Source organism: Papilio xuthus, unplaced genomic scaffold (assembly GCF_000836235.2).
Source record: "Papilio xuthus unplaced genomic scaffold, Pxut_1.1 DF827756.1, whole genome shotgun sequence".
In the NCBI taxonomy this organism is placed as follows: domain Eukaryota; kingdom Metazoa; phylum Arthropoda; class Insecta; order Lepidoptera; family Papilionidae; genus Papilio; species Papilio xuthus.
The window spans coordinates 877235-904234 of record NW_013530893.1 but is presented as its reverse complement, the minus strand read 5'-3'; the positions used below and the strand labels follow the sequence as shown (position 1 = coordinate 904234).

The window sequence follows — 27000 nt, the reverse complement described above, 5'->3', positions numbered from 1 at the left end:
AAATGGCGATGTGTCAAATGAGAATTACAATCGTGTTTATTTTAACATACACTTTTATTTATAATTTAAAATTAAAACAGTTGATTTGAAATAATTTTTTTTTAAATAAATCGTCTCCTGTTGATAGGATATACATAAATGCGATTGCAAGGTTTGTGATCGGATGAGCCGAGATTAGTGGATTCACTGCGATTTCTAATTATAAAATGGTAAATAAATATTTTTATTAGTAATTAGGCGTATAAAGGTACACGTTTATTAAACCGGACGCAACGTACGGATTAAACGGATTGCAGTATCTATACAACGCTATTGTTAGGAAGAAATGAGAAGAAATTCCGATATACCGGTGTAACGCAACACAAGCCTTACAAAAATATATTTTTTTTTATTTATCAAAAGGTGACAAACGAGCGAGCGGCCACCTGAAATCGCTGAAATAGCGAAGTGACCGTTGCTCATAGACATACGCAATTGCATATGCGTTGCCTACCTTTAATCGACGGAGGAGGGGATGCACAGAAAGAAAAGATCTTCCCCTCCCATGCTTCCTCTCATCCGGAAAGTCTACTTTCACTTCCCATATTTTCCTTATAAGAAAAAGGATGGGAAGGGAAAGAGGACTAAATTAGGCCTCCGGGACGCACACTCATCAGACGCGTGTCTTCTGTATGGTCGTGGTATTTCATCGGGAGAGCCGGGACAATTCGTGCGAACATGTTAAAGCTTGCTCTATCACTATCATTTATGTCCCCTCACTAATCATTCTGACATTTGTTTTAAACTGAAATTTATTATAATTATAGTGTGTATATTTAAGATAGAGTTTGACAACTGACGCGTATAAAGTATCGAATTAATTTTGTATGACGGTTAATGTTGTACTTGATGTACGGTTGTCATAATGTCGGACTGTACGCGCACAACGAATAACTGTGAACTTACGAAAATCGATCTTGTAATTATATTAATCCAACAAATGGGTTCTATAATTTATAACTTTTTGAATTTATTACAGTTATTTGGTTATGTATCGCACAATTAATAAAAAAAAATATATATATCCCATACTCCTGCGAAACGGCTTGACCGATTCTCATGAAATTTTGTGACCATATTGAGTAGGTCTGACAATCGGTCAACATCTATTTTTAATCCAGCGTGGATGGAATCGCGGGCGACAGCTATATATAAAAGTATGTCAAATTAAAATCCGTTGCGTACGATGCGTCCGGCGCTGAATGTACGAGTACCTTTAAGCATTTATTTATTTTGATTATTTATCCCAGAATGCAATTACGTAATTATAAGAGTTGGTAAAAGCAATAATATTAAAGATATAATTTTGTAACAAATATCAAAGCATTGTGCGTCTTCTAATGTTTATATTAAAGTACGTTTTATTTAATTTTTTTTTTACTAAGAAACATACAAGTTTTTTCTTTGCTATAATTTTTAAACATTGCCAGGTGAAACTTCCATTATCTAGATGTAATTGTGAATATAAAAAAAAAACTTTTTCTATATGTACTTTTTAATATATTTTCAATTGATTGCGTGTTTGTGTATTGTTATATTAGAAACATATAGTGACATTGATATTATTAACTCTATATGAAATTAAATTTAAGGTAATCTGGATTCGCCGAAATAGCGAAAGAAACAATAGACATCCGTATCAGATGTGTTGCCTTTAATCGGCAGATGCACAGAAATTGAATTACTTCCTAGTGCTCCCTTTTCCGTCAAATCCACTTCCCTTTTCTTTCCTTTCATTGTAAGTAAAAGGTGGGAAGGGAAATGAATTCAAATTAGGCCGATATCACACTCATCGGAATACATTTGCACCTCGCAATGCGGTTTTCAAAATAAACTCTCTTTGTTATTAAATACACAAATTTTTATCATCGTTCTGCCTATATACCTAATAGGGTCACTTTATGTCATTCTATAATACGAAGTGCGTTATCGTGGGTTTCCGAGACCGTAACTACCGTTTAAAACATCTCTCTGTTTTGACAAAGATGAAAGATAGAGATAATATGTTTTATAAAGAACACAATTTTTATGTTTTTAAAATTTAATTTAATGATAAAAATTACCTTAAAAAAAGTAATACGTTATTGTTTATTTGATAATATCAATGTCACTTTATCGATAAAATTCGATGATCATTGTACATCACTAAATACGTCAATCGCACAAAATACCTTCAACGTCGCCGTTTAACCGTAGAATTACACTGCAGTGATAATTGTATTACTAAAAAGCGTATAACATGCCTGCGTATAATCACCCTTAACTTAGGGTAGGCTCCGAGCCCCTCGGTGGGGACGCATAGTGAGCTGATGATGATGATGTATAACATGCCCGCGTTCATCAGCTACCTTGATTCCGGAACAAACAGACATACAAACAAAAATTTGATTTTCGTTGCAATTGTTTGCGAAATATGATTTTTTTTTCGATTATTATCAATATAGACACTTATTTCATCGCTAGTGACTCAGGGGTTTTGTTACTTGACTTGTAATCTGCAGGTCCTGGGTTCCAACCATGTACCAATGTGTTTTTCGATTTCCGATTTTCATATGTACATTTATCCGACGTTCTTACGGTGAAGGAAAACATCGTGATGCTTCACATATCTGAGAAGAAATTCAAAGATATGTGTAAAGTCAACCCGCACTGTTCCATCATTAGCTTAGTCACTAGCTTAGGGTAGACTTCGAGTCCTTTAAGCTGATGACTTCCAATTTTAATCATTGTATAGTTGTCTTTATTTTGATAAAGAAAATGAAAGGGACGTAATGATGTTTCTGCAGTAGAATTGCACGGTTAAAGTAACTGTCCATTCCAAATTCATACCGCCATAGTATATATAAATATATAACAATAATATAAATTGTCTGTCGGCGATGTTGAAGGAAAAAACTCTTATATACAAGACCACACTGACTTATTAAAGCTGTGCCCGCGACTTCGTTAGCGTGGTTGTTGTAACTTAAACCGTTTGCAGCGCACGCAACGAAAGTCCTCTAATGTGAATAATTTTCCCCGTTTTTGAAAACATTTCTCACGATTCGCTCCTATTGGTCGCAGAGTAATGTTATATAGCCTAAAGCCTTCCTTTATAAATGGACTATTCAACAAAAAAATAATTTCAAATCGGACTAGTAGTTCCTGAGATTAGCGCGTTTAAACAAACTCTTCCGCTTTATAATTTTAGTATAATTTGATTGGAAAGTTTTTTAGTATTTTTACTAATTATTTTTACCATAGTAACAGTAAAATTTAATATATAAGCTATTATAACTGTCTACAATAGATTAAAAATCATAGTAATAATACGACAGTGGAAACTCAACGTTAGAAAAGTATTCTTGTTTTAAATTGTTCACAATTTATTTACGTAATAAGTCGTGAAGACTAAAATATTATAAAAAAAAATCAGCTGCATTTAAGTGTTAAGTCAGTGTGGTATAGTTAATAATTGGTTTCTGAGACTGAAAATTGCTTTGACATAACAGGAGGGTTAGACAAAGTGCATTCGTTTTGAAGTAATACCATAACGAACTCCAAAAATGTATAGGACTGAACTTTGGATATGTCACGTGATTGTCGCGCCTCAGTTCCGTTGATATTCGTTATAGAATCGCTTCAAAGCGAATGCACTTTGTATAAACCCGCAGTGATATATAAGACGATTTCGGTCTCAGAAACCTTCGGTAAATGAAGTAGATATTTATTCATCAGAATGTATGTAATATGCAATTGTTTGCAGGAATTTGTATGGATTTTTTTATTGTTAAACGCGTTGTGAAACTAGACTTATGATCGTAAATAAAAATGTTTTTATATCAACATTTAATTAACACATTCAATGCTATTACGTATTAATGTACCAAAAATTTAACAGAAAGCACTGAACGTGTTAATAATTGGAAGTAAATTTACAAATATTAAAACTACCCAAATATCTATCGGTAATAATAATTGAAAAGCATTAATATGTCAAATTAACGACAAAATAATATTTTTAATCATCATACCAGTTTTTTTTTTATTTAAATTGGTAATTTTTAGATGTTACACCTGGCAACACTGGTATTATTGTCAGTGGCAACACAGGTATAGTTTCACTTCGCGTACGTTACCTGTGTCATACTCATTTGGATGCATTTGATGAGTTGTATGGAGAGTTTTGTATTAATATTGCGTCGCCCCCGCGCGGCGCGGCGTGTAAACTTAGCTTCCTTGGTACAGTTAGTCGTTATTGCAGTATTTTGATGCAAATATTATTAATAAATAAGCGTATTCCTAAATAAATTGACTCCAATTTCATAATGTCTTTTATTTATTTCAACAAAAATTTTAAGACCAATCTTATAAATATCATAATCGCGAATGTTTAGATGGATGGATGTTTGTTAGAAGGTATCTCCGTAAGGGATCAATTTGGCACAAATGTAGGACGTAATCTTAAAGAACACATAGGCTACTTAAGTTTTTTCCGCGCGGACGGAGTCGCGGGCGACAGCTAGTGAGACAAATCTTAATAATATTACAAATGTGAAGGTTTAGATTGATAGATGGATGTTTGTTAGAAGATATCTCTAGAACAACTCGACGAGTCTTAATGAAATGTTGCATAAATGTAGAACATAGTTAAGAAAAACACTTGGGTTACTTATTACGTTTTTTTTTAGTTCTGTGCGGACGGAATCGCAGGCAACAACTAGTCAAAAATCAGCCATAAATAAAAATTCGATACAAAATAAAATCTTTTATTAATTAGGCACTTATTTTCTTCGCTTTCTTATCTGTATAAATTCTTTGGAACAACACGAACTTTCCCGGCTGTATATTTGCATGAACAGCGCCATCTATCCACGAGGGAGTTTCACAGTGTTGCCAGTTTCTACAATCTTTTGGTACTTGTAATTTATCCAACAACTGTGTTGCCAGATCCGGTATCAAAGGTTGTAATATTATAGAACATATTCTTAATGTTTCCGTTATTATATAAAGAACTGCATCCAATTGTTCTTGAGAATTTTTTTTCTTTAATTCCCAAGGTTTTTGTGTTTCAAAGAATAAATTAGCTAAATGTAAAACATGGATAACTGAGTCCGCTGCTTTGTAGAATTGATAATTGCTGTAGTAACCATGACATAGTTCTGGAATATAAAATTATTTTGATTTTTAAGTAAAAGAGTATGATAACAGGAAGTGTTTCATTTAATTACAGTAGTTCAGAGAGCGTCAGTAACTCAGGAGTCAAGCACTTGACTTGTCTGCACATCCTGGGTTCGAATCTCGTGATGTCCCAATGTGTTTTTTGGTTTCTGATTTACATATGTACATTTATCCGACGTTCTTACGGTAAAGGAAAACATCGTGATGCTGCATATATCTGAGAAGAAATTTAAAGATATGTGTGAAGTCAACCCGCACTTGGCCGGCATTTATTATGACCTAGTCAACTAAGGGCTCCGAGCACCTCAATGTGAACGTATAGTGAGCTGATGATACCTGGCAGTCTCTCCACCGCGTCCATGAGTTTCCCTGTCGTATCCTCTCCCCTGCAGGCGGTGAGGGTGTGAGCAGAGACGGTGTTGTGTGTGTGCGGTGTGTGCAGTGTGTGCGATGTGTGCAGTGTGTGCGATGTGTGCAGTGTGTGCGATGTGTGCAGTGTGTGCGATGTGTGCAGTGTGTGCAGTGCGGGCGCGGCGCAGCGCGAGGCGAGGTTGCCGAGTGTGTCCGCCAGCTCAGAGTTTGCGATGTTTATTAACTTCGTCTCACTAAAATCTGTATGACAAACAGAACTCAAAAAATATATAGACGACTAGCTCTCTCGCGCGACTTCGTCTACGCAAAAAGTTAATAAGTAGTCTATATGTTCTTCCAGACTATGTACTAATTATGGTATTTGTAATACGCGAACGGAGTCGCGGGCGACAGATAGATATCTGAGAAATATGAAAAATGAATATAAAAATGAAAAAAAAATCAAAAAATTTTTTTTTCACAATTAACTAATATGACCGAACACTACCAAATATTAACTAAAAAATAAAAATACTTACTAGCATCATAAGCCATGGTAGCCTCTCTCAGCAAGAGATATCTCAGTGCTGAGGGTGGAGCCCCCGCTTGCCTCGGACTGACAACATTGCCCAATGACTTTGACATCTTGGTGCCATCCACAGTCCAGTGTGCATGACACAACAGTCGCCGTGGCGGATGATAACCAATCGCCATTAGAAATGCTGGCCAATAAATACCATGGAACCTATAAAATTATTTCAAGTTAGGAAAACTCTGAGGTAGAGGATGGAGATAATTAAAATTGAAGATTCACAAGATGAAATCCAGCAAAAGATTCATCAAAGTTAATTTTTAAAAGCGTCTACGAAAGAAATTGTCGAATTTCTTTAATGAATAATGAGAAAAACTATATATCAAGAAGAACAATCTCAAAAAACAATTTTATTTCATATTCAAAGTACTCTGTAGACTATTACCTTAGCAACGACTTTCATATTCCACAAAAAAAATATGATAGTTCATAAATTAAAAAAAATTAAAAAAAAAGATTTTTAAATCGTTACAATGAGGTATAACTGACAGATGTCAAACTCTTGACACTAGCGTCACCATTTTACTTAATATAGAAATTAAATATGTCTATTTCTTTACTTGAGTATATCTTTCCCAACAACTTGAACATCAGCGGGCCAAGGTCTACCGTTCCTCTTCATCACCTCTTCATCAGGGTATCCTATCACTGAGAGGTAGTTGATGAGTGCATCCAGCCACACATAGATGCTTTGATCATCATCACCTGGCACCTACAACATAACATCTGACATCTGGAAAAGTATGGATAGCGCCTACAGAAAAAATAACGACAACTAACAAGAGTCAAATTTTTCTTTATTTATTTATTTATTTTATAAAGGTACCTACAATCATACAGTTTTTTTTTGTTTTTTTTTCTGTTACTGCGAGATGTTTTATAAAAAATTTGATCAAATCCAATAGCATCTGAACAGTCATATGAGAATAATTGATAAAAATTACATAATAAAGCGAAAAACTATTAAAAAATATGTAAATCTTACTCGAATAGCCCAATGCACTCTGGAGGAAGGTCTGCTGACTGAGATGTCCGGGAAATAAGTCTCGTTATTCAAATAATCTAAGAGTTGCTTCTGAAATCTAACCGGGGTCACCACACCGTCTGAAAATAAGACCATATGTATTCTCTTAATTATTTCTCAAGATAAATAACATTTAAACCAATTTTTTTAATTTATTCCGACTACATAGATCCATATTGTTTATTAAAGCTAATAGATTTAATAGTGGTAGAGCCCGCTTTAACATCTTCGCAGGAATTGACCTCGTCCGGTGAAATACCACGAACACACAGAAGACAGCCGTTAAGTGGAAGCAATTCCAACTACAGTCTGATGAGTGTGCATCCCGGAAGCCTAATTTAGTCATCTTTCTCTTCCCATCTTTTTTCTTATAAGGAGAGGATGGATAGTGGACTTTCCGGATGAATGAATAGGAAGGGAAAATATTTTCTGTGCATCTACTCCTCAGTAGATTAAAGGCAATGCATATGCAATTATGTCTATGGGCAACGGTCACTTCACTATTTCAGCGATTTCAGGTGGCCGCGCGCATTTTCCATCTTATGATATTAAAAAAAAATAGATCCAAATTATTTGTTAATAGATTGAGCTACTGGTCTTTAGCATCACAGTAGTTGACTACGGCCAAGTCCTCAAACTCTAAGCCTCCGAGAGTGAACTTAACTGAGGCAGTGAATTGCCACATTATATTAATTCTTTTATCCCTACTACCCCTACTTTAAGGGTTAAATACCTTCACTAAGTGTATGTTTAAATAATAATTAAAGTTTTCTGAGTAATTTGTGACATATTACCTGTTTTAAGCCAATCTTGTAAATGTGTTTTGAACGCGCTCAGTCTGAACATATAGTTGGTCTCTTCTGTCCATTCCACGCTGTGTCCTGATTCTATTGATATTTTGACCTTAAATAAATATTGTAGCTAATTTAAATAAGCAAATAATAAAAATAAATTCTTGACACAAAGAGCGTCGGTGGCTCAGGGATTAAGCACTTGACTTGCAATCTGCAGGCCCTGGGTTCGAATCCCGCCATGTACCAATGTGTTTTTCGATTTCTGATTTACATATGTACATTTATCCGATGTTCTTACGGTGAAGGAATACATCATGATGCTGCACATATCTGAGAAGAAATTCAAAGATATGTGTGAAGTCAACCAACCCGCACTTGGCCAGCGTGGTTGACTATGGCCTAATCACCCTTAACTTGGGGTTGACTCCGAGCACCTCAGTGGGGTTTTATAGTGAGCTGATGATGATTGTTGACAAATTATTCTTATTAACAGATTCAGTGTTACCAACTTAAATTAAGAGTTCAACTTTAAGACGAAAATGTTGTGTATTTAACATGTTAAAAAGGTCTTCATGATTTGAACGATGGCTATTTAAAATGAACAACTCAAGTTTATAACATCACTAACAGTGGTTTTCTGAGACAAATATATCTGTTCAAAACATGTCATCTTAGTTTTGTTAACAATGAAAGACAGGGATATGATGTATACAGAGATTTTGGTCTCAAAAACTTACGGCTAATAAAGATGACCACTGTATTGATAATTTTATGCTTAAAAAAATCTTTAAATTCTATATTTTTTGTTATTTTCGTGTTTATGGTTAAATTGTCACTAACATTTTTTCAGTTTTTATTTATTAATGATTTGAAATTCTTAATTTTTTTGGTATCTTAGTGTTTATGGTTGTCACTTACCTTTTCTCCATCAACAATATCTTCTTTTAGATGTGTCTCTGGTATGAACGCTTCATCATTGATACTGTACCAACCAGAATACTTAGCTTTGTAAATATAATCACGTTTTACTAATTCGTTCTATAAAAAAAAAAATTATCATTGGTTTTAAAAAAATAACTATCACAACTTATTTTAGACTGTTTGATATTAGATTTGTATTTTGTAGAAAAAAAATGTTTGATATATATTTTTGTTTAGCATGGTTTGAACATGTTATGCGCAGGGATGATAATGAGATTGAATGATGGCTACAAAGAAAGTATGTATGGCTTGTGTGAAAGAAGGGGGTAGATTCAGATATGATGGCTGACAAAGATGTATTGAGTACATACTGTACCGAACCTCCATAGCGATAATGGCAGGTTGACGATTTGTAGAAAAGTTTAGCATCAAATAACAACTGTTTAGTCAAAATCTTTGCAATTGTTTCAACTACAGAATATCATAGTAGAATGCACAAAACAAAATATGCAATTATAACCCTTAATAGCTGTCGCTCGCGACTCCGTCCGCAAGGAATTAAGAAAAAACTTAATAAGAAGCCCATGTGTTTTTCCAGACTAAGTTCATTATGTATGCCAAATTTAATTGAGATCCATTGAGCCGTTTCAAAGATATCTGCAAACATCCAACCATCAAAACTTTCCCATTTATATTACTATCTTAAAGTGCAGTCTTTCCATTCAGTTAAGTTGTAACGTCTCGATTTTCAACTCCATACACAGATATAGGGTGCAGATAAATAAATACATACCCAAAAATGTGTAACCGCCTTCTTATGCCTATCTTCTGTGGTACGTATGAAATCTGTATGGTTAATGTTGAAATCTCTAAACAGATCTCTGTACTCTTGAGATATTATGTCACAATATGTGGACAGAGATAAGTTGGCTTTGGTCGCTGCTTGTTGAATCTTTGTGCCATGCTCGTCTGTGCCTGTTTACAAATATAATTTACGCTAACATTCGTAAGAAACAGGATTCTTATCTTCTTCTTCTTCTTTTAATTACAAGTGGACCCCATCGTTTAATTTCGTCAACGTCAAGGTCAAAGGTAATTGAAAACGTAAAAAGAAAGATCAAAAGATTAAATAGCAAAAAACAGAGAGGAGGATTTTTATCTAAATACCTAAATATGGGGAGGTCAAACAGCTTAATCATGGTAAGAATCCTGTTTCTTATGAATGAATGTAAGGATATTTTTTGCCACGTAATTCTAGGATGATACAATATAAATTAGACTATATAAAAAGTTACTAACTGCTGTTTTTTTTCTACCTATTCCAAGTGGATAAAGTCAACAGCAAACTGTTATTCATACCAATTTCATTTGTTTTAATATGAGATTTTAACTGACCTGTGCTAAATATTATATTACAGTCGGGGTTTGTGAGTTTTTCAAATCTCTGCACAGCATCTGCCACCAATGCTGAGTATAAATGTCCTAAATGTGGTGCTGAAAGGTAACAAATTTTGTTAAACTTGAAATCGAGGCGATTTTAAGTTTATGTTACATTGCTTAAGATGCAACTTGGAATTGAAGACGATATCTCAAAAATATTTTAAATTTATTTACCGGCATTTACGTAAAAAATCGGTGTAGTGACATAAAAAGGCCTTTTTCGCGCTACAGAAGAAAGTAACCTTATTGTAAGTCTCATTTTAAAAACCCTTCTTTATTAATTATCACTATCACTATATTATACGGTGAAGAGATTATCTTTATAGTTTAATTTTATTTCATATTTTATGTAATTATTAAAACTGAAAATCCCAATTAGTTTAATTAACATTTGACTTTGAAGTTTTACTGCTTGTGTTGTGTCATTTTGACGTTACTAGAGCTTGCAATGTACTTTTTAATTTTACGGTTATTCCAGAAAAATCGTAAACTTTTGTATTTCTAGACAACTTATGGCATTTACGGGTGATTTTCAATGTTTGTCTCCGTTATTAATTATTTTACAGCACTTTTTTTTCTCAAAAATGATACTGTAATGTTAAAACAAAAAATAATCCAATCGATAAATTAACAAAGATTACTACTATGGGCACTTCACTAACAATATTGATATTGCGTTTGACTTTTGACATTTTAATTTGACATTGAAAATAAATAGGAGGAATCGATCGATCTCTTTACATTTGTAAAAGATATTTTATGTGATGAAAAGAAAAGTGAAAAAATAATAAAACGAGAAAAACTCAGATTTATACAAAATGTCTCACGGAAAGGTCGTGCTGATGGCTTGCGGCAGCTTTAGCCCGCCGACATATATGCATTTGCGTATGTTTGGTGAGTAATTTTTCTTGTTACATTGTAAAACATTTTTCTTTCAATTAATATTGTAAAATACTATCTTCATTTGTACTTTAGAGCAGAATTAGAATATTTATAAACTTAATTAAAAATTTTCTTGGCATTTAAATAAAAAGGAAAGAAAATCCCTAAACAGTATATCAGTGCAAGCAAATATTGATTTAAAGCTTTTTCATTTTAAAAATAACAGCTAAAGAGTACATTTGCCTTTACAAATAACATTTGCTTTAATATTATTTACCTGTTTGATTATATTTGATAACATTGTGTGGTATAAAAGAGAAATATTTACTTGTGATAAAATTCTTGATATCATGATCAAGGCTTTCATCTCATAATAATGTCAATAGTTTTGTGTTTATCTTACTTCATACTAATGTTATAAATGCGAATGTTTAGATGGATGGATGGATGTTTGGTTGAAGGAATCTCTAGAACAGATGCACACAAAATATCTTGCTGAAATTTGGCGAGGATGTAGAACTCTGTCTGAGTCTGATAGTCTACTAATTCATTTTTTTTTAATTTCGCACTGAAGGATTCGCGGATGATAGCTTGATTTTTCATATGTTGCACTCTGATTTGATTTAATTTCTTTACTTTTTCTTAACCCTTAAATCATTGTGTTAAATAGTCAAATGCTTTTCAGAATTACTAGGATCAATTGCTAAGGATGTATCTATATTTAATATGTTATTCCTTAGATTAGAGTATTCAAATAATATATTGGACTAACAACCTCTATGGAGTGATGTTGATATAAAATTATGTATGTTGTAGAATTTACTAGAAACATTAACAATTTGCGTCTGTCTTTATAATAAATTGTTAGGGCATAGTGTCATATTGATAAATATTTATCAACTGTGTTTTGTTCCGATAATCTGATAATATTTTAGGACTACAAACATCTATGGAGTAATATTAATTTATATGTTTATTAAAAACATAAGAGAGATGAAATTATTGTTTTAAGTTTAAATAGTAGCGGCTGACTGTAAATCTTACTTCTTATTCTAACTTTAATCTAACTTCAAAGTCAAATGTTATTATAATGTATGGATGGTTGGATGGTTATTTATTTTGATAAATTTGACATAGGTGTAGAATATGGTCCGGAAGAACACATAGGCTACTAATAAAGCTTTTTTAGCCATTTTTATATCAGTTTAGTTTATACTAAACTGATATAAAAATGGCTAAAAAAGCTGTGTCACAAAAGTTTGAATAATTTAATATCAAGCTTCTTTTATTCTTTTAAATAATGAATAATATTAAAATTGATAATATTATGAGACTAATGAAATCCATAGAGTGGCATTCATTTTATTTTACTATTGGACTAATGACATCCATAGAGTAGTATTTAATTATTTTTTTTATTTACAGAAATAGCAAGAGACTACATGCACAATTTAGGTCTAGGCACAATAGTGGGGGGTATAATGTCCCCTGTTCATGACGCATACGGCAAGAAAGACCTTGTTGCTGCACAACATAGGTATGACTCAGTTAATTGCATGTTTATGGTGTTTTCTGTGAGTAATGTGTTTTATTTGGAATGTTGCCGTTGTTAAGGATCATTAGTGTTGAGGTCATGGTTTTTTGTTTAAATTTACTATAATATGTGCAATTTAAGAGCGTCGGTGGCTCAGTGGTTAAAGCATTTGACTTGTAATCTGCAGATCCTTGGTTCTAATCCCGCCATGTACCAATGTGTTTTTCGATTAAATTTTCATATGTACATTTATCCGATGTTCTTTCGGTGAAGGAAAACTTCGTGAAGTAACCTGCACATATCTGAGAAGAAATTCAAAGATATGTGTGAAGTCAACCAACCCGCATTGGGCTGGTGTGGACTATGGCCTAATCACACCTAACTTAGGGTAGGCTCCAAGCCCCTCGGTGGGGACGTATACTGATGATGATGATGTGCAATTTAATAGATAGTGTCTTTAGACGTTAGTAGAAAGATGGTTTTATACTCTTAAGTTGTAAATAATCTTTTAACAATTCTACACTTATTTTAATAAAAACAAACAGTCTTACGTCTTACTAATATTATAAATGCGAATGTTTAGATGGATGGATATTGGTTTAAGGTATCTCAAGAACGGCTTAACGGATCTTGATGAATGTTGGCATACCAGACATAGCCTGAAAGAACACATAGGCTACTAAAGCTTTTTTTTGTTTTCTCGCGGACGGAGTCACGGGCGACAGCTAGTTTGCTGTATAAAGTGAAGTAGCTATACTTCTTCGTAAAGTAATTAAATGGTATACTTTAAATGAAAATATTAACCCAATTTAAACTATTTAAAAGTGTAGGCTAATTATAAAATGGATTTGACTCGTTTTTTAATTCAAGTGCACAGTTCTAACTTGCGCTGCGAGTTCTATAATTATAAAAGTAGTTCAGGTCAAGGTTTCTCATCGCTTTAAAGTGTAAAATGCAATTTTATCGCTAACTAGAAGTCGCCCGCGACTTTGTTTGTCCAGAATTTAAAAAAGTAGTCCATGAGATAACTTCATCTATTTTTTTTATAAAAAAAAGGGGAAGGGGAATCTATGTAGCTATCTTTCAGCAAAACGTACAGACAGATAAAAAAATGTTTTTTTCTTTATAAGCAAAGGAAATACATCATGTGTACGAAATATAATTTTTCTCGATATTAAATACAGACAATCCAATTTTATTAATATGTATAGCTTTTAAATAGTTAAATTAATTATATCAGATGCTTAAAGAAAATACTAAATTATAATTTTCTTTACTTTCGTATATAAAAGGATTTTTAAAAATAACATCCATTTAAATTTTGATAATCTGCATTTATTTACCTATCCATTTATATACCAACCCATGTATCCATTGAACTACTTATCCATTTATGTATGTATCCATATGATGTTGCAGGATATCCATGCTGCAGCTTGCATTGCGTACATCAGGCTGGATTAAAGTGTCAGAGTGGGAGACACAGCAGTCAGGCTGGACAAGGACCAAGCTCTCTCTGCAGTATCATCAGGTTATAAATATATTATTCCTTTTACGTCTCAATTGAGATTTGTCCGTGAGAAATAAAAAAAAATTAGTAGCCTATGTGTTCTTTCAGGCTATGTTCTATATGTATGCCAAATTTCATCAAAATCCATTGAGAAGTTCCGGAGATACCTTCAAACAAACATACATCTAAACATTCGCATTTATAATATTAGTAAGATATTGTTTTTTTAATATAATTTTTAATTTATACCTTTCAGGATGCTATTAATAGTCACCTAATGGGTCAGGAGATGTCAGATCCACCTCCATGGCTTCCCGATGACATTCTGAATGTGAACAGTATTGATGAGCCGGATAATTTAATGGAGAAATTGAACGGAAACTCAGATGACAGGATCACTATCAAATTGTTATGTGGTGCTGATTTATTGGAGTCATTCGCTACACCTGGATTGTGGTCTGATGAGGATGTAAGTTTTTACAATACATATGAGAGATTTTTGTATGTGTGAATTTGAATGTATGTTAATTTTATTATAATACTAGCTCATTTTATTTCATCATCAGCTCACTATAAATCCTCACTGAGGTGCTCGGAGCCTACCCTAAGTTATGTGATTAGGCCATCAACCATGCTGACCAAGTGCGGGTTGACTTTACACATATCTTTGAATTTCTCAGATATGTGCAGCAACACTATGTTTTCCTTCACCGTAATAACGTCGGATAAATGTACATATGTAAATCGGAAATAGAAAAACACATTGGTACATGGCGGGATTTGAACCCAGGACCTGCAGACAAGTCAAGTGCTTGACCCCTGAGCCACTGACTTTCTACACACACTAGCTGGATAAAAAAAAACTTAATAAGTAGTCTATGTGTTCTTGCACAATATGTTCTACATATTTTATCAGGAACCGTTGAGTCGTTCTAGTGATACCTTTTAACAAACATCCATACATCCATTTTAAATTATAAATTATAAGTTTTATTATTTGAAGGTCTAAACTTATTTTGTTAAGCTTATAGTTATTTTATTAGTATTCAGTTTTCTAATTCATTATTTATATTTTTTTACTTAGTTTTTTTTAAATCTAAATTAAAAAGTGACCTAATATTCCAGCTGGAAACTATAGTAGGTAAACATGGTCTTGTGGTGGTGACACGAGCCGGCAGTGACCCGGGACGATTTATATATGAATCGGACATGCTATATAAATATCGGGTAAGTATATTCAAATATATCTTACTGTCATACTCACAATTGTTAATTAATCATTAAATAAGGTGACTTTAAGTTTTAATTTTTTTTTTAATCTGATAAGTGTCAATTTTGACATTAACAGGTGGTTTTTCTAAGATTTGTTATTTTAGTTCCACCTTTTGGCCACTGAGCGTATAATTTTCGTATTATATTAATTTCAAGAGACTGACAATTATTATTAAAATAATTACGATTTTTTTATTTATTTACGTTATCTTATTGGCTTATTTAATTCGACTTTGATACTTTATATTACAGAAAAACGTGATATTAGTAACAAATTACATAGCAAATGAGGTGAGTTCAACAGTTATCAGACGGCTGGTGCGACGCGGAGAGAGCGCCAAGTACCTCACTGATGACTCCGTGCTCGCATACATACGACAGAACAGACTGTACGGCGCAACTCCTTATATCACGTGAGTTTATGAAAATATTTGGCTGAATCATGTTCACTTTTGTCCGTTTGAGATGAAAAAATTACCTGACAGCTGTCAATTTGAGTTAAAATTGTTTTTTTTTTGTTGGCTTAATAATGTTGATTTTTTTCCGCTTGAGGTAAAAAAATGGCCTGACAGCTGTCAATTTGAGTTAAAATTGTTTTAATTTTGGCTGAATGATGTTGACTTTTGCCTGTTTGAGGTGAAACAAGATAATTTGACAGTTGTGAAGGTTCAAGTCCGCATAGAAAAAAAATTTTGGCAGAATGATGTTGACTTTCGACCGTTTGATGTGGAAAAAAATTACTTGTCAGCTGTCAGTTTAAGTACACGTAGAATTTTTTTTTGGCAGAATGATGTTGACTTTTGTCCGTTTATGGTGAAATTAACTTGACATCTGTCAGAATTTGAAGTTTCAAGGTTATGTTCCATGTCGAGTTTTTTTGTTTATTTGACGTATTTTAAATGTTATGATGTTAATTGAAAATGTTTTGTTTTGTTTTATAATTTTGTTTTTGATTGTTATTTTTTTATTTATAATATAAATTACGATACGATTATCAAATAAAATAAGTACTTGTCGATTTTGTCATTACAAAGTTATGAAGTTTACATAGTTTTGATCGTTGAAATTAATAATTTTTTTTTTTTCTCTATTCTCATTTTTTATCTGTTGCTATTAGAATATTGGAGTATTTCATAAATGTCTTTAATACATTTGTTATCTTCACGCTTACCACGGATTCAGTGAGTATAATTTACTAAACGATTTAATCGCGACATACGACAAAAAATCCCCACAAGACGTCATAATGACGTCACCAGAGGAAACAAGCTTCAAGAACATTCTAATATCCATCCGCGACAAACCATCCATAATTGACGAAACAATTACAGTAAAAAGACCAAGGAAAAACTTCCTAGCACCAAATCATACTGATTCGATCAGCCCAATCGACTCAATTAAACCTAAAATAGCGTACATAGACAAAGTGCCAGCGAACTATGTCCCTGGTAAAGCTGTGAAAATTGTCAGCGATGAGACAGAACATTCAATTGAAAACGAAAAGGTAAGCATCTCCGAATCTACACATTCCTCACTCGATAGTTACCTATCTAAAGATGATTATGACATTTATAAACGAAGAGTTAGCGAGGGTAATTTACAAAATTCAAATATCAAGAAACGTTGTTCCACATCGACTATACGCAAATTGAAATCTGACGAAATGCGTAAAAGTAAATCGGAGGTGAGTAAGTTGTGTGAAAAAGTTAAAAGTATAAAATTAAAAGAGAAAGATGAAAAGAATTATAAAACTAGAAGTTGTAATGACATTGTCAGATTGATATTGACTAAACACGGTATACATGTGATTAGCGATACGGAAGCTATTGTTTAAATCATTCGTTCTGAGTGAATGATTTAATTCTTTCACTAACAAAGATAAATTGATAAATTTATATTTTATAAAATGTTAAAATAAATCCTTTGAATTCATTCAATCATTCAAATCAATGTCGTTCATTTCATTCACTTATTCACAGTGAATGAATTAATGTAATTAAAAAGGTCTGATATTCCCATATTGTGCCAAATACCATAGCCTCAATCGTTTCTATTAGTCGATAATAATAAAAAAAAACAAAATCGATTTTTAATCCTTTTTAAAAATCATTCAACTGTCATTCATTCATCATTCAGTTGTATAAAACATTTCTAAATATTTAAATATTACTATTGAATAGAAATTATTAAAATATTTTGAATCTTGAATGTTATATAAAATTTTATATATTTTCAATCAAAATGTTACATAAATATGATACGGTTAAAACTATCAAAAATATTTATTCTTACATATGCCAAATAAATGTCTTCCCAGAATTTATTTACATCCTGTATATTTATTATTAAAAAAAAGTTCTCAATTCCCACCTTTTAATGTTACGTAAATAGCCCACAATACTGAGTTTCTATTGGTACAATATTTCCGTAAAAAAATATTCTTGTCTATGACTTTCATAGAGTATGAGATAAGTTTTTTTTTCTACTATATCGGAAATATTCCAAACTATTTCCATATATTATATTAAATATGTATTAAATAGTTATTTGTTAAATGTTGTTGTAAAAAAAATGTTGTATTCTTCAAAATATATCTGTCAATTTCTGTACTTTTCTAAAAATTTTATCTGAATGTTAGATTATACGTAAGTATTAAAAATATAAATTCAATATTCAGACATTTTTATATGTCTTGTTATAATTGTTTTTTTCTATTCGCATGCAATCTCTGCCTATCCCATTTTGATGTACGATTTTATAATAAATTAGTCGCATGTGTATAGAGATTAATTTCCATTTTTTTTTAATCTGTAATTTTCGTGTTGTGATTTTTTTATTTCCCATTTTGAGACTGACCAATGAGGTTTTATAAAATACAGATTTCCATCCAAATAAATTGAATGGATTAGTTATCGTTTTAAAGGTTTTTTAAGAGGTTAGGAAACTTACTTTTTGTTTTCGTATGAGGATTATTTTTACTAAACAAAAAAAAATTAAACTTAAAAAAGTCAAATTCGCCGCCAATAATGAAATTTGACATGTGTCAAATTCGATGTTGAATCCAAACGACAGATAGTCTATGAATGAAATACTGAAACCTCATTGGTCAGCGTACTGTATACTCTATGGCGGATGCTAACATGTGCTCTATGGTTGTGTAGGGAGGCTGCCCGCTGTAGCTGAGGTGTTGCGCGCCCCACCACTGAGCGCGCTCTGCCTAGTGCCCACCCCATCCTAATACTTAGCTTTACTCGCATGTATTACCACATCCAGGGTCGTTAAGTCTCGCTTAGTGTGGGAAATGTACACTCAGAGATCTTTAGTGACTTACGGCTCTGTGATGGTTTTAGTGTACTTGCAAATGAATTTATACGTAACTGGAAAATAGATATAAAGGTCATCCCTTACTTTCCTCTTTCCATATATAGGGTGTCCCAAAAGGTTACGTACATAGGAAGGGGGATGATAGGGGTGGTCACAAGGGTCATCAGAAAAATAAAATAAAAATTCCCCTCTGGGTATAAAAAAAAATAAATGGCATTTTTTAAAAACTTAAAAATTTTACACTTTCTGGGGCAATTTTAATTTTCTTTAAAATCTTTGTTAGTTGTATTGTTTTTTTTTTATTTCATATTGATAAAGAGTTATTGACGATAACATAATAGCTTTTTTTAAATATAGCAATATTTGTAGATCATCGGTTACAAAATTGCCCCATAAGGTTTAACATTTTTAAGTTTTTAAAAAATGCCATTTATATTTTTTAATACCCAGAGGGGAATTTTGTTGCCACCACTTGTGACCACCCCTATCATCCCCCTTCCTATGTACGTAACCTTTTGGGACACCCTGTGTAATCCATATTCTTCAATCTTTTATGTTGTACTAGCTGACGTCTGCGACTACGTACGCGCGGCATTAAAAAACAGTAGCATATATCTTCTTCAAGACTATATTCTACATGTATGAAAACTTTCAGCGAGATCCATACATCCGTTCTCTAGATGCCTACAAACAATCCATCCATCCATCTAAACATATGCTATCTATATATCAAATAAATAAAAATGTTTTGAACACCTGGATGATTTTAATAATTTCCAGTCATGTATAAATTCAACATTAATCTACTTTCAAGTGAAATAGATAAAATTGTTGCTTATATCATAGTTAATCGATGTTTAGCTTAGCTTTAGTAATTGAACCTTGGATTTTCTGTAAAAAAGAACTGTAAACAAAGTACTGTATTTTTTTTTTATATAAGTCGCTTTCTGCCTTATTGTGTTGCGACAAGGTAGTCAATTTTCGACTTTAAATATAAATTAATTTGTTCCTCAATAATAGTTATGTTTAACATTTTTTTGTGTTTAGTTTTTTTTAATTATTATAAGTTCCTAAAACCTATAAGTACTTAAGAAAGGTTTTTTTTGCAAAAAAATTTTTTATTCTAAATTCGAGGTGGATATTTGAAATATATTTATTTAGTTGTCTATAATATTATTATAAAGCGGAAGAGTTTGTTTAAACGCGCTAATCTCAGGAAGTACTGGTCCGATTTGATTTATTTTTGTGGGATAGTCCATTCATAGAGGAAGATTTTAGGCTATATTACGCTGCGACTAATAGTTTTTTTAATGCCGTGCAGACGGAGTCGCGGGCGACAGCTAGTGAATATAATTTGGGAATAAAATAAATATAATTTAGTGAAGGATCTCTATGAAATGTTTTATTTAACTTAATTTTGCTCGTCTGACCAAATGATATCTTGCTAGCATTTTTTTATTAATAAAAAGCATGTTTTTTTTTATATATTTGAGTTAGTTTTAATATATTTTGCATTTATACATATGAGATATGTACTTAATTTTTAAGAATTAATTTTGTCAAGGACATCGAATAATTTTTAAATATGTTGCCATAGTAGAAAATTTATTTAAGCCGGTGTTTTAATTTTTAATTATATAAGCTATTTTTATTTTTAATAGACAATTTTTAATTGTATAACGATAATATCTAAAATCTAGAATGATTAACAAGTTGTAATTTTGTTTGCGTGAAGAGCGTCGGTGGCTCAGTGGTCAAGCACTTGACTTGCAATCTGTAGGTTCTGGGTTCGAATCCTGTCATGTACCAGTGTTTTTCGATTTCCGATTTACATATGTACATTTATTCGTCGTTCTTACGGTAAAGGAAAACATCGTAATGCACATATCTGAGAAGAAATTCAAAGATATGTGTGAAGTCAACCCGCAATTGGTCAGCGTGGTTGATGGCCTAATCACCCTTAACTTAGGGTAGGCTCCGAGCTCCTCGGTGGGGACGTAGTAAGCTGATGATGAATTTTGTTTTGGTTTGTGTATATTTTAAAATTAATTTAGGAAGCTTCGTTTACATTTCAGATTTTATAAATTGCTTATGACATAAAAAAAGTTTAATGATCATCACAGATAATAAAAGTATTACTATAGCTTATTGAAGATTATAGTGCACATATTTTCAAACTGTTATATATACTGTAAACTGATATAAAAACGGCTAAACAGTCACGTATATTCGTCCGGTGGCGGCACCGACTAGTTTCGAGCCCATCGGTGACCCTTCATCAGGGTGAGTGGGACTCGAAACTAGTCGGTGCCGTCACCGGACGAATATACGTGAGTGTTTAGCCGTTTTTATATAAGTTTATTATAATGTCTCAAGAAAGTTTTAATAATTTAATGTTATATATACTATGTCAAATCTAACTGAACTGCTTAATAAATGTTCTATTTATTTATTCATTTTGTTTGATTTCAACCTTTTTCTTCTCTCAAGTATCATAGAACTTCTAATACTTATGTGGTCCTAGTACCAACTACTCTGTGACAATGCAAAAGAATAGTTCTATACCCCAATAGGGGTCAAATCCACCCCCAGAAACTACAACGATACCTAAATTACCGATTTCCACAGACATCCAAAGTTAAAAGATTGCAGAATTATACTTACTACTTACTCCGCTGGCGCATCGACCCAAAGTGGGTCTTGGCCTCCGACACAAGAGATCGCCAAAGTCGCCTGTCTTGCGCCTTCTCCTGCCAGTCCATCGCTTGTAGCTCCCGCAGATCCAGCTCTACGGAGTCTCGTCAGCGGTACCTGGGCCGACCGATGGGTCTTGCAGAATTATGATTAATTGATAACCCTTCCACGTCAAACCTTCATCAGGAAATAGTAGGAAGGGAAACGGAATAAAACGAGGATATTCCTAACCTTTTGAATATAATAAGTAACAATTGATTTAAGTAAGGAATTCAAAGATATGTTTGAAGTCAACCAACCCGCACTTAACCAGAGTGGTTGATGGCCTAATCACCCTTAACTTAGGGTAGGCTCCGAGCTCCTCGGTGGGGACGTATAGCTGATGAAGTAACTCCTATAGACAAGATAAGCGATTAGTCCCGAAACTATTTAATTTAGAGCTTTACCAATTATGTAATCCTTTATGTACCAAAAAAAATATTTGAACTTTTTAATTGTGTTTTCTGGAGGCAAATCGTTATTTTTCCCTTCAAGGATTGGCAATAGTCTTTGGAAGAAACAGGAAAAAGTCAAGGAAATTTCGCTTCAGTAGGCCTTAATTTATTTCGTACTTTATCTTTAGATTATACGAGACATTAGAAATGATAATATTTTACATAATAGGGTAATTATATTAATATATATTTAATGAAATAGCACTCTATGGTATAGATAAAGCAACTAGTTATTATAAAATAATCTAAAACTAATGTTAAACTTGTTTGTAAATTTTTCGCAATGAAACTTTGTCATTAACTTATCTTTGATGAGCCTAAAATAGCAAATTCGTTAAGTTTTTTTTTATTCTCTATTAAAATGTATATTAGTAGTTTTCTGTTTAATAATCAACACTAGCTGTCACCCGTGACTATGTTCTACATCTATGCCAAATTTCAGCACGAAACTGAATTGCCACTGTTTGCCTTGAGGAGGCATTTACAGCTTCACCGGGCTTGAGGTGGCGGAGCGCAGATGGCACTTAGCCTACACCTCGTTTAAGAGTAACTAAGCTTAAGGGCTCCCTAAGGAACCTCGGCTCGGGCCGTTACTCCGTTATTATTACCGGATTGGGAGGTCACGGAGCTCTTAGGTCGCTTTGGAGGACGCTCCTTGGAGTGACGGGGCTCAAGGGCCCCCGAGAGGGGACCTCGGCTTGGGCTGTCACTCAATGCGCGTTTAGCATTCCGATTCAAAGGTGCCCGAGAGGGTCAAACCTCGGTTTGATCGGTTGGTGTTTTCTGATTATAAATTTCAGCATTTCGCTGAAAATTGGCTTTTGATAAATTCCTGGAGATACCTTCTAACAAACATCCATCCATCCATTAGTAAGATTACTTACTTCTGCTTGTATAACTTTTTATATAAGAAATTCTAGAAAAAAAAAAGATAAATAAAAAACGAATTATTATTAACGATTTATTTAAATAACAATTTATTTTAACTTAAATCTATGTTACTGTACAATTATTACTTGAGTACATTAAAAATTAATGTAAAAGATCTACTTTAAAAACATTTTGGACACCACTTCTTAAAAATCACCGACAAATTTTGAATTCTGCAATTTTATAATTTGTCTAGACAAATACAAATTATATTAACTAACAATTCAACGTTTTATTTTAGATATTTTGTGACATACATATAAAAGTATAGAAACTTTGATAAGGGAGATTAGACAAAACGCAATCAAACCACTAGATTTTAGATAAAAAACACGAAATTGCTCGTGTTTTGCTTCACGATGTATTTCAAAATTATACAAATAAAAATGTACAAACAAAAGTTTCTAAAATGATAACCTAATTTAAATTATCGTCTTCCAAATAAAAGAACGTATAATATATCTATTTAAGATAGAGTTTGACAACTGACGCCTATAAAGTATCGAATTAATTTTGTATGACGGTTAATGTTGTACTTGATGGACGGTTGTCATAATGTCGGACTGTACGCGCATCAACGAATAACTGTGAACTTACGAAAATCGATCTTGTAATTATATTAATCCAACAAATGGGTTCTATAATTTAGATGTTTTATTACTTTTTAAACTAGTCAGTTTTTTTACACACATTTAGCACATATTTAGCGATGTCTCGCGCAATTAAGTCAAAAAAACATTTAAAACAGTTCTTTTTGTTTTTAAACATCTCAATTTTAGGTTATATATTTTATTTTTCTATGTAGTTTTGTTTTGTATACTTTTACTTTTTTATTGTGTTGTGTTTTTTAACTGTGATTTACATCGATTGCAAGTTCTATGACAACAACCATCGAAAAAAATCTTAATCAATTTTAATCAAGCCATCTCTAGTGAATTGTCAAACTAATCTATCTTAAATAGACACACTATAATCTTTATTTCATATTAAAATGGTTTGATAATTTAAACTCACCAACACACAAATAATATAAATTACAGTTAAACGGATGTCGACATTCAAACTAAAAAACTACGTCTACGAGAAAAGAAGTTTCTGACAAAATATTATTGACTAGGTTTTCTTAATTTTATCTGGTTCACACTGACACCATGGAGTTAATGTTTTATTGCATATTAATTTCACATTAACTATAGTGACAGGTAACGAGTCTATGGTCACATTATGAGTCTTGTCGATTACATAGTCAACGCTATGCAAACCTGTCACTCTGTCTCTACGTCGTGTCACTTCTCTCTGATTAAAACATTTTCTCATATCTCGCTTTCTATATGTCTTATCGTGTATATGTCTGAAAAAAAAAATTACATTGACTTAGGTTTGATAGCGCATTCGCTTCGAAGCGATTCCATAACCAAGTTTAAAAAATTGAACTGACGCGCGACAATCACGTGACTTATCCAAAGTTATTGTCAGTTCTATCTACCTGGCCTGTCTAGCTAATAGGTTTGGCGACCTAATAGCTGGACAGGCGAGGCAGTTTGGTTGGACATTTGGGTAGAAGGCGTTACGAGCAGCCTACATTATTTAGGATTTTCGGCTTGTCTGTCCTGAACGGCTGAACGGACATCGATAAAATTTGGTATACATATAGAACATAGTCTAGAAGAACACATAGACTATTGTTTTGTTTTATTCCGCGCAGAGGGAATTGCGGGCGATAGCTAGTATTAGTAAATAGATGATACAATCAAATACTACGTAGAAATAAGGAAACCGGCGATTTATCATTTAATCTCGATAAAAATAACACGAATTCTGAAAATACAACAAGATTATTGTGATAAATATTATCAATTGGCATTTATATTGTAATACTAGTTGTCGCCCGCGACTCCATCAGCGCTAAATAAAAAGAATAGATAATTAGTAGCCTATATGTTCTTCTAGACTATGTTCTACATGTATGCCCTTCAGCGATCCATGCAGCCGTTCTGAAGCCTTCTAACATACATAATTGAGAGCGTCGGTGGCTCAGGGGTCAAGCACTTGACTTGACTGTAGGTCCTCGGTTCGAATCCCGCCATGTACCAATGTGTTTTTCGATTTACGATTTACATATGTACATTTATCCGATATTACGGTGAAGGAAAACATCGTGATGCTGCACATATCTGAGAAATTCAAAGATATGTGTAAAGTCAACCAACTCGCACTTGGCCTTGGTTGACTATAGCCTAATCACCTTTGATTTAGGGTAGGCTCCAAGCCCCTCGGTGGGGATGAGGTAATACATCTAAACATCCGCATTTATAATATTAGTAAGATATGTATAGATTTTAGGTTTGAACAAACTTTCATCATAGTATTTTAATGTGGCATAGTATTCATTGTCGCAGTTCTGCCGATACTTTAGTTATAATTTCATTCATTCCAATGTTACTATCTTTAAATACCTTTTTCATTTGATATGTATTTATTCTGATATTGTTAACGTTATTTCTGGAATTTTAACGAACTCTAGCGACGGATCAGAATACTGCGTAAGAACATATTTTCTAAGGACTTCGTAACTACTATTGTAGGTATTTAGAGTTAATATAAACGAAATAGCAACATAATAGACAGACAAAAGCATCGATGGCTCAGGGATTAAAGCACTTGATTTGTAATCTGTCCTGGGTTCGAATACCACCATGTACTAATGTGTTTTCGATTTACATATGTATATTTATCCGACGTTATTACTGTGAAGGAAAACATCGTGATGCTGCACATATCTGCGAAAAAATGCAAAGATATGTTTGAAGTCAACCCGTACTTGCCAGCGTTGAGTATGACCCAGTCGCCCCTGACTTAGGGTAGGCTCAGAGCCCTTTAGTGGGGACGTATAGTGAGCTGATAAATAGACAAGGCATCATCATATTAAAGCGGCAACCCTTGGTAATACTTGCGAACGTCAAGTGGCATTTTTTTTACTGACAATTATCAGTTGTTTTGTTTTTTGTATGTAGACATTGAAAATATTGAAAATAATATTTAGGTATATCTTTAGGATCGATTATAAGGTTCGGAAATAAACAGGAAGATTTTTTTAACTCTACGTTGCTTTAAATATAAAATATATTTTTAAAAAAGTGTTACACATTTTATTATTTACTCTACGAACCTATTTATCTTATGTATTTTTTTTTATATCATAAGGTCGCCAACGCGCGAGCGGCCATCTGAAATCGCTGAAATAGCGAAGTGACCGTTGCCCATAGACATACGCAATTGCATATGCGTTGCCTACCTATAATCCACGGAAGAGAGGATGCACTGAAATAAAATATCTTCCCTTTCCATGCATCCTCTCATCCGGAAAGTCCACTTCCACTTCCCATCATTTCCTTATAAGAAAAAGGGTGGGAAGGGAAAGAGGACTAAATTAGGCCTCCGGGACGCACACTCATCAGACGAAACGCGGAATTGCTTCCACTTGACGCCTGTCTTCTGTGTGGTCGTGGTATATCACCGGGCGAACCGGGCCGATTCGTGTGAAGATGTTAAAGCGGGCTCTACCACTGTTAAAAAATTTCATTCATTCAAACTAACTTTTAAATATATAACACGATTTTAACCATTTGGAACTAATTTAAATTTTAAAATAACGTAAGGAAAATTACAATTGTTATCATTTGAGTTAAGATAAAACTTTTGCATAATGAATAAGAAACTGGTTTAGTTTTTACTCCATTTAACAATTTTATCATTATTTAAATGTAATTAATTTTAAAACATTGAATTTAATTATTTTTAGGATTCAGCTCACTATACGTCCCCACCGAGGGGCTCCCTACCCTAAGTTAGGGGTGATAAGGTCATAGTCAATGCTGGCCAAGTGCGGGTTGACTTCACACATGAAAAATCTTTATTGTTATACACAAGAAATTCAAAATTCAATGTTGCCTTGGCTCCTTAACTAGGAAGACCTGTACTTAAGGAGCAAAGGACTTCCCATATATATAAATTTAATAATTGTTTGTGTAGAAAAACA

The 27000-nt window shown here is 33.0% G+C and overlaps 4 protein-coding genes across 4 annotated transcripts in view; 2 read left to right on the top strand and 2 right to left on the bottom strand.

Annotated features, from left to right (window-relative positions):
• Positions 1-4773: 4773 nt before the first annotated feature.
• On the bottom strand, positions 4774-10716 carry MetRS-m (Methionyl-tRNA synthetase, mitochondrial). The gene is made up of 10 exons (XM_013310124.1): positions 10496-10716; positions 10277-10375; positions 9675-9856; positions 8879-8998; positions 7961-8069; positions 7128-7246; positions 6703-6854; positions 6090-6295; positions 5536-5811; positions 4774-5180 (listed from the first exon to the last, which is right to left on the bottom strand). Exons 1-10 carry the CDS (start codon positions 10578-10580, stop codon positions 4795-4797), a joined length of 1734 nt encoding a protein of 577 aa, XP_013165578.1. The 5' UTR covers positions 10581-10716; the 3' UTR covers positions 4774-4794.
• Positions 10717-11071: 355 nt separating this feature from the next.
• On the top strand, positions 11072-18979 carry Nmnat (nicotinamide mononucleotide adenylyltransferase). Its single transcript, XM_013310125.1, has 7 exons — positions 11072-11215; positions 12629-12740; positions 14157-14268; positions 14504-14716; positions 15373-15474; positions 15772-15932; positions 18681-18979. Exons 1-7 carry the CDS (start codon positions 11140-11142, stop codon positions 18700-18702), a joined length of 798 nt encoding a protein of 265 aa, XP_013165579.1. The 5' UTR covers positions 11072-11139; the 3' UTR covers positions 18703-18979.
• Positions 16611-17628, top strand: LOC106116342 (uncharacterized). The gene has a single exon (XM_013310126.1). It carries the CDS (start codon positions 16766-16768, stop codon positions 17351-17353), a length of 588 nt encoding a protein of 195 aa, XP_013165580.1. The 5' UTR covers positions 16611-16765; the 3' UTR covers positions 17354-17628.
• Positions 18980-23930: 4951 nt separating the features above from the next.
• The window catches only part of LOC106116075 (beta-1,4-galactosyltransferase 7), a 5953-nt gene continuing 2883 nt past the window's right edge, over positions 23931-27000 (bottom strand). Inside the window, exon 2 of the mRNA XM_013309814.1 lies at positions 23931-24334. Within this exon, the coding sequence (XP_013165268.1) occupies positions 24075-24334 (260 nt within the window). The 3' untranslated portion in view covers positions 23931-24074. The remainder of the gene's footprint in view (positions 24335-27000) is intronic.